The sequence below is a fragment of the Tachypleus tridentatus genome, unplaced genomic scaffold, assembly GCF_004210375.1.
Source record: "Tachypleus tridentatus isolate NWPU-2018 unplaced genomic scaffold, ASM421037v1 Hic_cluster_1, whole genome shotgun sequence".
NCBI lineage: Eukaryota > Metazoa > Arthropoda > Merostomata > Xiphosura > Limulidae > Tachypleus > Tachypleus tridentatus.
This window is the reverse complement of record NW_027467777.1, coordinates 33,308,680-33,320,741: the sequence shown is the minus strand read 5'-3', so window position 1 is coordinate 33,320,741 and position 12,062 is coordinate 33,308,680. Positions and strand designations below refer to the sequence as shown.

At 34.2% G+C, this 12,062-nt stretch overlaps 1 protein-coding gene across 4 annotated transcripts in view; it reads right to left on the bottom strand.

The window, feature by feature from the left end:
• Positions 1-8,575, bottom strand: part of LOC143241837 (high affinity cAMP-specific and IBMX-insensitive 3',5'-cyclic phosphodiesterase 8B-like) — a 134,370-nt gene extending 125,795 nt beyond the window's left edge. Inside the window, exon 1 of one of the 4 annotated variants that reach the window (XM_076485110.1) lies at positions 7,791-8,575. In XM_076485110.1, the coding sequence (XP_076341225.1) occupies positions 7,791-7,874 (84 nt within the window). In that variant the 5' untranslated portion in view covers positions 7,875-8,575. Of the gene's footprint in view, positions 1-7,618; positions 7,752-7,790 lie in introns of those variants that run through there. The other 3 variants (XM_076485109.1, XM_076485112.1, XM_076485111.1) reach the window with 3 other exon arrangements.
• Between the last annotated feature and the right edge of the window lie 3,487 nt (positions 8,576-12,062).

The window sequence follows — 12,062 nt, the reverse complement described above, 5'->3', positions numbered from 1 at the left end:
ATGGAGGTTATACTCTTACCACAACAACTCTATGTATGCATCTCTGTTCAAGAACAAGTAACAAGACCTATGATTCCATATAAATGTAGGATCACTGTGACAAAACAAAAGGTAGCACATATCTAATTTACAAGACTGTTTCTTCGTGTATTTGAACTCAATATACATAGACGGTACATCCACAGAAGGCCATTATCTCTGTACTGTAACCACATAAAATTTCTAACTGTACTGGAACTGTGTTATTCATGTGAATGTAAACTAAAACCACAAATATTTACGTTAAAGAGATGCTGTTTTTTTTTTTTTATAATACAAGAATATATTTCCTTAAACATTAAGAAACAAGTTCTTTCATAACTTATGTGGTTTAAACAGAGATGAATCTATAGTGACGTACAAGCAAATTGAACGTATAGAAACATTAACTATATCAACACAACTCATCTCTTACGCTGTAGAGTGAATAGGCTCCTAGGTCTAACATCTTGTGTGCCTACCTCTGACACCTGGCGGCAAAATACTGAAGAACTGCTTCTCGAAGCTCGTACTTAGGTGAAGTACCGATATAAACCTAGTTATTGAACCAGTGAATGTGCAGCTGTGGAATAAAGAAAATAAATTCTCCCCGGCACACACTTTCTACTGGATCTTTCAAGTTTGGTTTTTGCGGGTCTCATTCAGTCATACAGTGGGAAGGTTTGTTACGTACAAAGAGCTAGCTTTTTTATCTGTCTTTATCAGGTTGGAGGAAAAACACCCCAGAGGATAAACGCAGATGAAGAGGGGTTTATTCTAGATGGAGTTCATAAAATACGATCTCGTTCTAAAATAGGAAGTATGTTTACCGACAGGTAGGATGGATAGACAGAAGAGAATCTATAGATAGCTAGAAATAGCAGATTGATAAGGATACAAGGGCGGATATATAGAAATGGAAGATAGAAGGGATGCAAAGTTTAATTAATGTGGGTGTGTTAAGCATGACCAGGTGGTTAAGGCGCTTGACTCGTAATGTGAGGGTCGAGAGTTCGAATCCCTGTCGCACCAAACATGCTCGCCATCTCAGCCGTAGGGGCGTTATAATGTCAACCCCACTATTCGTTGTTTAAAAGAGTAGCCCAAGAGTTAGCGGTGGGTGGCGACGACTAGCTGCCTTCCTTCTCGTCTTACACTGCTAAATTAAGGATGGCTAGCGCAGATAGCCCTCGTATAGCTTTGCGCAAAATTCATAACAAACAAACAAACTGAGATATGTATTAACCACTTAAATATGTGATTTGTATAATGAAATAGGTTATATGGACATTATGAACGATTTGTTGGGTCCCCCAGCTGGTACAGCGGTAAGTCTACGGATTTACGACGCTAAATTTAGGGGATCGATTCCCTTCGGTGGACTCAGCAGATAGCCCGATGTGGCTTTGTCTGGTCCTCCTCTTACTCTCATATTAATTGCAAAGCGACATGGGATGTTGTCGATGAGGTTATTGATCTATTACGGAAGCTGGACTCATTTATAAAGATGACATTCTATCAGTTTTCCAACCATGATGAATAGCTGCCCAAACATTTAGTGCACCATCGCCGGTGAAAAAACAGTCTTATCTCATCTATTCTCCAGGCAAAAGACGAACAAGGATCCTACCATCAGCTTTAACAAACCAGAAGCTGACTCATCTGAAAAGGTGACATGTCACCAGTGTCCTAACTGTAAGTTGGCATGCTGTCCTGTCCAAAAAATACAGTGACAGAGGTGACTTCTGGATAATATCAATTTGCCCTTCTTGCAAAATAACCTCGCTTGGTCAGTCTCTTCTTCACTGTTCTTCTGGACACCTTAGAATTAACGTGTTCGGGTCATTCCTGTTCTGAGGTGTTGCAAGACTTCTTTCAACCTTGACTTGTTAACCCGATCCAAACCTGGCCATCTGATCATCTTGGACATCGTCGTCCACCAGTAAACTTTCCTGGAACAACGTTTTTTGTAGTCCGATGATGTTTCAGAATATTGGATAAAGTACACTGACGTACCCTACTCTTCTGTTAGTATCCGTTTGCTTCGTACCATTTCTGGACAGTCTAATAATACCTTCTGGCACGTGACGAAATATGACTCTATACCAGGTACAAAGAAATTATCTGAACAAAGCGTTGGTTTGTTACGATAAAGATTATACCAAGATCACAAACAAATGTTTAAAACAAGGTATGCAGACCAGAATAACAACTCGTACATGTTTCTCCAACCATAAGCTACCTTCTGTTACTACGTTTACTCTATAACTACGTAATGTACACAATAACATCGGTATGGAACAATATGTAAACATGTTGGCCACGACTGCATTTCAGATATTCAGTACAATCTATAAGTTTTATAGGTTCACAAAAAGACAAAATAATAGATGATAACCTGTAAATTAACCTGTGAACAAACACATCATTGTATACTACAACAACTAGTTAACCTGTGAACAAACACATCATTTTATACTACAACTTGTTGTTTAATAGAAAAGACATATCTGTGTTGGTTGTTTATTAGTAACAACATATCTTTCATAACAATGTACACTTTCGTGTTTCTCGCATTAACGAAATGCATTAACAAGATAACAAAATGAATGAACAAGATAACAAAATGAACTAACAAGATAACAAAATGAATTAACAAGATAACAAAATGAATGAACAAGATAACAAAATGAATGAACAAGATAACAAAATGAACTAACAAGATAACAAAATGAATTAACAAGATAACAAAATGAATTAACAAGATAACAAAATGAACTAACAAGATAACAAAAAGAACTAACAAGATAACAAAAAGAACTAACAAGATAACAAAATGAATTAACAAGATAACAAAATGAATGAACAAGATAACAAAATGAATGAACAAGATAACAAAATGAACTAACAAGATAACAAAATGAATTAACAAGATAACAAAATGAATGAACAAGATAACAAAATGAATGAACAAGATAACAAAATGAACTAACAAGATAACAAAATGAATTAACAAGATAACAAAATGAATTAACAAGATAACAAAATGAACTAACAAGATAACAAAAAGAACTAACAAGATAACAAAAAGAACTAACAAGATAACAAAATGAATAAACAAGATAACGAAATGAATTAACAAGATAACAAAATGAATTAACAAAATAACAAAATGTATTAACAAGGTAACAAAATGAATTAAAAAGATAACGAAATGAATTAACAAGATAACGAAATGAATTAAGAAAATAGCAAAATGGATTAACAAGGTAACAAAATGAATTAAAAAGATAACGAAATGAATTAACAAGATAACGAAATGAATTAACAAGATAGCAAAAATAATTAACAAGGTAACAGAAAGAATTAACAAGATAACGAAATGAATTAACAAGATAACAACAAGAATTAACAAGATAACAAAATGAATTAACAAGATTACAAAATGAATTGACAAGATAACAAAATGAATCAACAAGATAACAAAATGAATTAAAAAGATAACGAAATGAATTAACAAGATAACGAAATGAATTAACAAAATAGCAAAATGGATTAACAAGGTAACAAAATGAATTAAAAAGATAACGAAATCAATTAACAAGATAACGAAATGAATTAAGAAGATAACAAAATGAATTAACAAGATAGCAAAAATAATTAACAAGATAACAGAAAGAATTAACAAGATAACGAAATGAATTAACAAGATAACAAAATGAATTAACAAGATAACAACAAGAATTAACAAGATAACAAAATGAATTAACAAGATAACAAAATGAATTGACAAGATAACAAAATGAATCAACAAGATAACAAAAAGAATTAACAAGGTAGCAAAAAGAATTAACAAGATAACAAAAATAATTAACAAGATAACGAAAATAATTAACAAGATAACAAAAATAATTAACAAGATAACAAAAAAATTGACAAGATAACAAAAAGAATTAACAAGATAACAAAATGAATTATCAAGATAACAAAAAGAATTAACAAGATAACAAATGAATAAACAAGATAACGAAATGAATTAAGAAGATAACAAAATAAATTAACAAAATAACAAAATGGATTAAAAAGATAACGAAATGAATTAACAAGATAACGAAATGAATTAAGAAAATAGCAAAATGGATTAACAAGGTAACAAAATGAATTAAAAAGATAACGAAATGAATTAACAAGATAACGAAATGAATTAACAAGATAGCAAAAATAATTAACAAGATAACAGAAAGAATTAACAAGATAACGAAATTAATTAACAAGATAACAAAATGAATTAACAAGATAACAACAAGAATTAACAAGATAACAAAATGAATTAACAAGATTACAAAATGAATTGACAAGATAACAAAATGAATCAACAAGATAACAAAATGAATTAAAAAGATAACGAAATGAATTAACAAGATAACGAAATGAATTAACAAAATAGCAAAATGGATTAACAAGGTAACAAAATGAATTAAAAAGATAACGAAATCAATTAACAAGATAACGAAATGAATTAAGAAGATAACAAAATGAATTAACAAGATAGCAAAAATAATTAACAAGATAACAGAAAGAATTAACAAGATAACGAAATGAATTAACAAGATAACAAAATGAATTAACAAGATAACAACAAGAATTAACAAGATAACAAAATGAATTAACAAGATAACAAAATGAATTGACAAGATAACAAAATGAATCAACAAGATAACAAAAAGAATTAACAAGGTAGCAAAAAGAATTAACAAGATAACAAAAATAATTAACAAGATAACGAAAATAATTAACAAGATAACAAAAATAATTAACAAGATAACAAAAAAATTGACAAGATAACAAAAAGAATTAACAAGATAACAAAATGAATTATCAAGATAACAAAAAGAATTAACAAGATAACAAATGAATAAACAAGATAACGAAATGAATTAAGAAGATAACAAAATGAATTAACAAGATAACAAAATGAATTAACAAGATAAAATGAATTAACAAGATAACAAAAAGAATTAACAAGATAACAAAATGAATTGACAAGAAAACAAAATGAATCAACAAGATAACAAAAAGAATTAACAAGATAACAAAATGAATTGACAAGAAAACAAAATGAATCAACAAGATAACAAAATGAATTCACAAGATAACAAAAAGAATTAACAAGGTAGCAAAAAAAAATTAACAAGATAACAGAAATAAATAACAAGATAACAAAAAGAGTTAACAATATAATAGAAAGAATTAACAAGATAACAAAAAGAATTAACAAAGTAACAAAATGAATTAACAAATTAACAAAATGAATTAACAAGGTAACAAAATGAATTAGCAAGTTAACAAAATGAATTAACAAGATAACAAAAAGAATTAACAAGTTAACAAAACGAATTAACACCATGAATTATAGGGTTTAATCCATCCTTTTGAGTGGTTTCTCTCCCTGCAGTTGAGTAGTGTCGCCGGATTCACGGCTTATGAATACTACTCGAGCGATCAAACCAATGTTCAGTGGGCGTCTTATAGCATTTTTTGTTTGTTTATTTTTCGAATTTTGACAAAGCTACACGAGGACAATTTGCGCTAGCCGGCCCTAATTTAATAGTGTAACACTAGAAGAAGGTAGCTAGTGCTCACCACCCACCGCCAACTCTTGGGCTACACTTTTACTAACGAACAGTGTGATTGACGGACAATTACAACGCCCCTACGGCTGAAAGGGCGAGCAGGTTTAGTGTGACGGGGATTCAAACCCACGACCCTCAGATTATGCGTCAGCGCCCTATCCACCTGACCATGCCGTGCCATTATCTGTCTTGAGCCAGTAGCTGAACCACTGACATTTGATGGAGAAACACAGGTGGACCTTTCAAAAACAATGGATCAGGTATACAGTTCGAATTTTGTAGCAATTTAAAATTTACCTCTGCAATGTCGCAAGTGGAGGCTCATTTTAACAAGAAGGTCGATAGGAGCATACAAACCAACGCATACAGGAAAGTAATGTTTGATGCTGTGCGTAACACGGGTACTTAGAAATTGCACGAACAGTTCATGTGATAGGCTCAAAACAGTAGATAGAGGGCGACATGCATTTCTTTTGAGGGCCACCATCTTCACAAATTTTCTAAGAGATCTTATAGCTATTACATGGACTTCAGGACAAGCTTTTTACCTTCTTTAAGAAACAACGTTTCGGGTTCTATCCCGAGATGTTATTTAAGTTCATCATTGTATAACGGTAAGCGAGCCACAAACCCTCTGAATATCGATTCGGGTGATTCTTGGCCCAAAGCTAAGACATGAAACAGTGTTTGTGTTTTTCTTATAACAAAGACACATTGAGTTACCTGCTGAAACGTGAAACAGGGGGAGATAGAAAAAGAAACTGTTGCTAATAGCAACATAATTTTATACCATTACTCTGTTGCGAATATTCAACAGAGAAACGATTAAAGAGAACGAACGGTACGTGACTTTTGTAAATAATACAGAATGATTCTGGTTGGCTGTGTGTTTAGCTACATCGTTAAATTAGTTTCATATAATCACGTTTTTAGCGATGAGACTGACCACTATGTTACAAAATAATTTACACGATCGTCAACTTACTGTTTGTTTGTTTTGATATTTCGCGCAAAGCTGCAAGAAGGCTATCTGTGCTAGCCGTCCCTAATTTAGCAGTGTAAGACTCGAGGGAAGGCAGCTGGTCAACACCATCCACCGCTAACTCTTGGGCTATTATTTTACCAATGAATAGTGGGGTTAACCGACACATTATAACGCCCCCACGGCTGAAACACCGAGCATGTTTGGTATGGCCGGGATTCGAACCAACGATCCTCAGTTTATGAACCTTAACCACCTCGCCATGCTGAACTTATTGTGCAATGGTAGTAAAAGTGAATCCATATAAAACCTTCATAATGAATAAATGAATAGTCAGTGTTTATATAAAATAAATAATGTTGTGTTATTAATTCTTACAGTAAAAACCTCTCAGTAATTGACTTAATTATAATTATAATTATAATTCGCGTGTTTAATATATTTAACACCATAACCTTCGTTGTTGATTCATGTTCATATCTGTCGAATCCCAATGGCTGTTTTTCGAAATGTCTGTTTGTTAACAAATATGGGCCATGTGTTAGTATTATAACATATTTTGCATTCATTTGTCTTTTAGAATAGCTATTACGTAAAATTTATGTAAATTAAGAACTTCCAAGAATTGTAGTGTTTTATTCTGCTGTAATTTGTGTGATGTGTAAATGTTATGTATATATTGTTACCACACCCGTTATGAACAGTACATAAAACGTAAAGAGAGATATTTAGAAATTGTATAATATTTCATCCGTCTTTACCACAAAAAAAAGTTTTATACTCGAGACGTTGCAAAAAGATTGGTTTAAAAACTACAACACGGGAACTGACGTCAGAGATTCGCCAATGAACGCAAAGTGTTGTCTCTTTTGATTGGCGAGTGTAACACCTATCCTCAAACAAAAGATTAATTGGTTATCGATATTTAGGCAATTTTACACTCTATCAACTGTTAACCACAACTTCAGATTATTCTAGGACTCACCAGGGACAGAGCGAACCTCGTGAATTGGTTACTTTCTCTTGTATGTATATACATTTTACGCGTCAGGACTTGGTTGGTTGGCTAAGTTCTCAGCCCTAGAGAAAGATCCGAAGTCGTAGCTACGAGTTTAACAAACATTTACCAGTATTTAGTCTTGTGTGGTTCCACTAACCTGGGCACTTCTTGCTTGTAGTAACCCTCTTCTAGGAACTAACCTCTGGTTCCCCAAGAAGAGACAAGATGAGTAAGGTATCATGATGACCACGGACTTCTGTGCGAGAGGTCAAGCCTAGTTGACTCAGTTTTACGAGTTGAGCATATCTATATCTATAGCCAGTTCCACGTTCTTCCTTTACAAAAGACCGAGTCTCTCAGATATTAGCCAGTTATTCTATCGTCGTATGTCTTCAGTGGAAGCCGCCAGAGGTCGGGGTGAACCGGGACTGGAGCCCAGAGAGTGAAGCTGTGACTCGCGAGAGCTGGAGTCTCAGCACGAGATTCTGCACGAACCACCTAACTGACACGGCGTGAAACCTTTTAACATTGGAGACTGTGTCGCGGTCACGTGTCGTTAACCGTTATAAAGATCCAAACAATGGCCCTTACATCCGCGCTAAAATCAAAACAAAGAAATCAGCCACTTTTAACCCTCAATAAAACCATTTTAATTCTTTCTAGAATATGGTTATGAGGATTTGGTTTTATTTAGTGATAATACTTGATCAAGAGAAACTTTCGTTTCTACCATTTTCAAACAGATAAAATACCGCTAGTAGGCGTTTCGGCAATAACTCACAAACCACGTATCACCTTTTTTTTTGTGTGTGTGCAAACGCTACACTCGGGACTATCTACGTGACGTTAATGTTGCCAGGGTGATTCTTATGAGGTTAATTCGACTCGTCTATGAAATAGAGGAAATCTTCCTATCTTCTTTACTTACGCACTCGTTCGGCAAGACGTGTTCACTCAACGCAATAACGTATAATCGTTGCGATACAGACGCTCCCATGCAATCTATGAGCTAAACTCCTTGCACACAGATGGCGCTATAGTTTAAGATAGTGACGTCATACTTACGCTACGGTGGAGATTCCCATGTCTATCGACGCGGAGAAAACCGAAACCCTGCGTGTCCTCTTGGCTCGGAGATGTAGAAAGAAATCTACTTTCTCTTGCCAACAGATACTGATTATTAAAAGCTGAAAGTTCTAGAAACAAATATAACGCTTTTTCTAAATATATGTGTTTATATATATACTTATTAATAACGGAAAGAGAATAAGTTTCTTACGTGTACGTTCACGACCAATTAAACTACTACGTTTATTATAAAGAAAAAGAAATTCTTATTTGTGAGACAGCTTTAAAATATTTTGCATAACAAACAACTGTATTGTAATGTTATCTTGTCTTTAAAATGGTTGGGCGTGTATCAGTTGTTAGTAAGCCCGAATGGTGAACACACAGGACGACGAGTCGTGACAAAAACTACATTCTATCTGCTCTATCAGTTTAATATTAAGGATGACATTAGGCTTAGATAAACCTAGTTTAGCTTTGTTCAAATGTTGTTAAGTATAAAAATAATAATTTGTCTTTAAATTCTCCACTGGTGTTTATGACAATAAATTCGTACAAGAACGAGACAAAAATGTATAGAAATACCTGGTGGATTTATGTTTCATCGGTGTTTTTAATACTAGAAGTATCGATCGCGGGTCTGCACAACAACTACTCATTTTAGTTATAATTTCTTCCGTAAGAGGGCTGAAAAAGGATAATAGTGAGGGTGAGTCCGGATAGATTGTTAATGCACCAAAAAAACTACTGTTCTTAAGTTGATGTTAACACCAAACGAACAGCAGTGAACGGCTATAAGTTGATTATGTGTGAACTGATATCTGACCTACCGTAAGAAATATAAAAATGCTTCAAGTTTGATGTTGCGTGCTAACAACGAGTGAAAAGAAACACGAGAGCTCAGAAAATAACTACAAGAAATTCTGTTTATAAGGCAATCAACAAAAACCTTGTTTTCTCCTGTCAAACGGTTACATGTCTGTGAGAAATAAAGGCCAGACCAAAGAAGTGTCAGCATTCAAGTGCTCTGTATCAGAAGTGTTTTCAACATTATACACCGTACTAGGAGTCACGGTCCAGGCGCGAACACAGGTTGATTTCTCTCTCAGATCACAGACTGGACAGTGCGCTCGTTAGAAATTGTCCTGCTATATCAACACTTTACCATATTATTATCAAACGCTATCTACCTTAACCTTTACTTATCAAAACATTTAATGGCGATATTTCTAACCCGTTATACCTCGTGCCACATAACATTAGCTCAATTAAGTTAAACTGTTTTTAACTATGTTTTGAACATGTTACCCTTGGCAACCTCTAGCCTGAATTTCGTGAATTTATTAGCCTTTGCTTTACTTATAATAATGTTTGGAACATATTTGCCAACGCCAACTATCGTCGTATTTATGGTTCTATTAAACCAAACGTTTTCTTACGATGTTCAAACCTTTACCCTATCGCCACCTGATGTAAGTCTTACTAAATCTTTCTCAACGACTGTTATTTGTCAAACAGATTAAAGTAATTTTTAAAACTTTTATTCAGAAGTAATCAACCCCACCCTTTTACTATTTCTCTGTTTATCTTTAATTTAGACGTTCAAATTTTTCGTGTTATTGGTTGACTTATTGTAAATAAAACAATTTTTTTTTTACCAACCGTGTAAGGAGATGAAACAGAGTGAATGAATGTATGTTCAATCTTCACGAACACGCGAACGATGGTCGGTTACATGAACTACAATAACGGAGGTAAACAGTTAATGTACACAAGTTATGTGTTTTTTATTAATAATCAAATACTTCACAGAAACACGTCACGGTGATTTGTCCAAGCATGACCTGTGTAATTTAATTTGTTACCAGGTATTTCACGAACATACTGTTACCGAGAGACGTAATTTAAAACAAACAACAAAGTTATTGGTTTGGTCGTTTTAGGTCAGAGCCACAATGGGTAATCTGCGCTGCTCACCTTGGGGAATTGAATACTGAATTTTAATGTTGTAAATCAGTCGACTCGTCGTAGTCCCAACATGAGTACAAAAACACTAAACAGTATTTGATATCTTGTATTAAACTACAAAATAAAATGTAATGACCAGTAGAAGAAGGAAATTGGCGAAAGATTGTTTGTTTTGTTGAATTTCGCGCAAAGCTGCACGAGGGCTATCTGCGCTAGCCGTCCCTAATTTAGCAGTGTAAGACTAGAGGGAAGGCAGCTAGTCATCACCACCCACGGCCAACTTTTGGGCTACTCCTTTACCAACGAATAGTGGGGTTGAGCGTAATATTATAATGCCCCCACGGCTGAAAAGGCGAGCATGTTTGGTGGGACGGGGATTCGAACCTGTGAATCTCGGATTACGAGTGGAGTGCCTTTTCCACCTGTCCATGCAGGGCCGTAATTGGCAAAAGAATTAGTCGTAAATAATGGGAAAATTCTTCAATACAATAATGTGTAAGGGAAAGCGAAAATTCTATATTACATTCATATAATATCCAATCTAATTATATATACAAGTCTCTCAACGCTACAACAACATTAAACGTATCACCTGGCCACCTGTTGGACAAACATTCCACGAATTTTGGAGGTGAGTGACAATAGGACCCACATAACGGTGGGGGTACACTGTCTACCAGTATACATATGTGTGATATTTTGAGCATATTTAATATATAAATATATTGATTACGAAATCTTTGTCGAAAATGAGAATGGCTCGTGAAAAAAGGCACCACAGCACAATTACGTATTGAGAGGTTGCACTGTGATTGGTTGTCATCCAACCAATCAGAAAGCGCCACATCATCAGAGAGTCTATTAAAGTACAATGTCTAGTAGGTATGCTGTCAATTCAGTCTTGGTTTGTCAAGACTACTTCATACGGAGAACAGCCACAAGACTGTGTGTTTCAACAGGAACAAAGGGAAGCGTAAATCAAGAAGACACGTGAAAGTGTTGTTAACAGGAACGGTGAAGGAAGAAAACCGAAACTCATCCTGTAACGTCATATTCATATTTAAGGAACAACAAACGAGCTATCGAAAATATCCATCCCTCATGTTCTCAAATATAAGAATAAACACAAGGATGAAGTCAGTTATTTTCGTTCCGAATTAGACAACTAGAAATCGGACAGCTCTTTCTGTATTTTTGCACTTAATAAACCAGAAAAAACAAAATAAAAGAGCTCTCTACCTCTGACTATAGATTAATATACAAAAGGGCATTACTCGCTGTGTAAACTATTTTACTTCATTTTACAAAGTATGTTTTAACCAACACGACGTAAGGCCCATAAAACATTTTGACATTTTAGTATAAATATTAATAAAAGGAATTTAAAAAACAT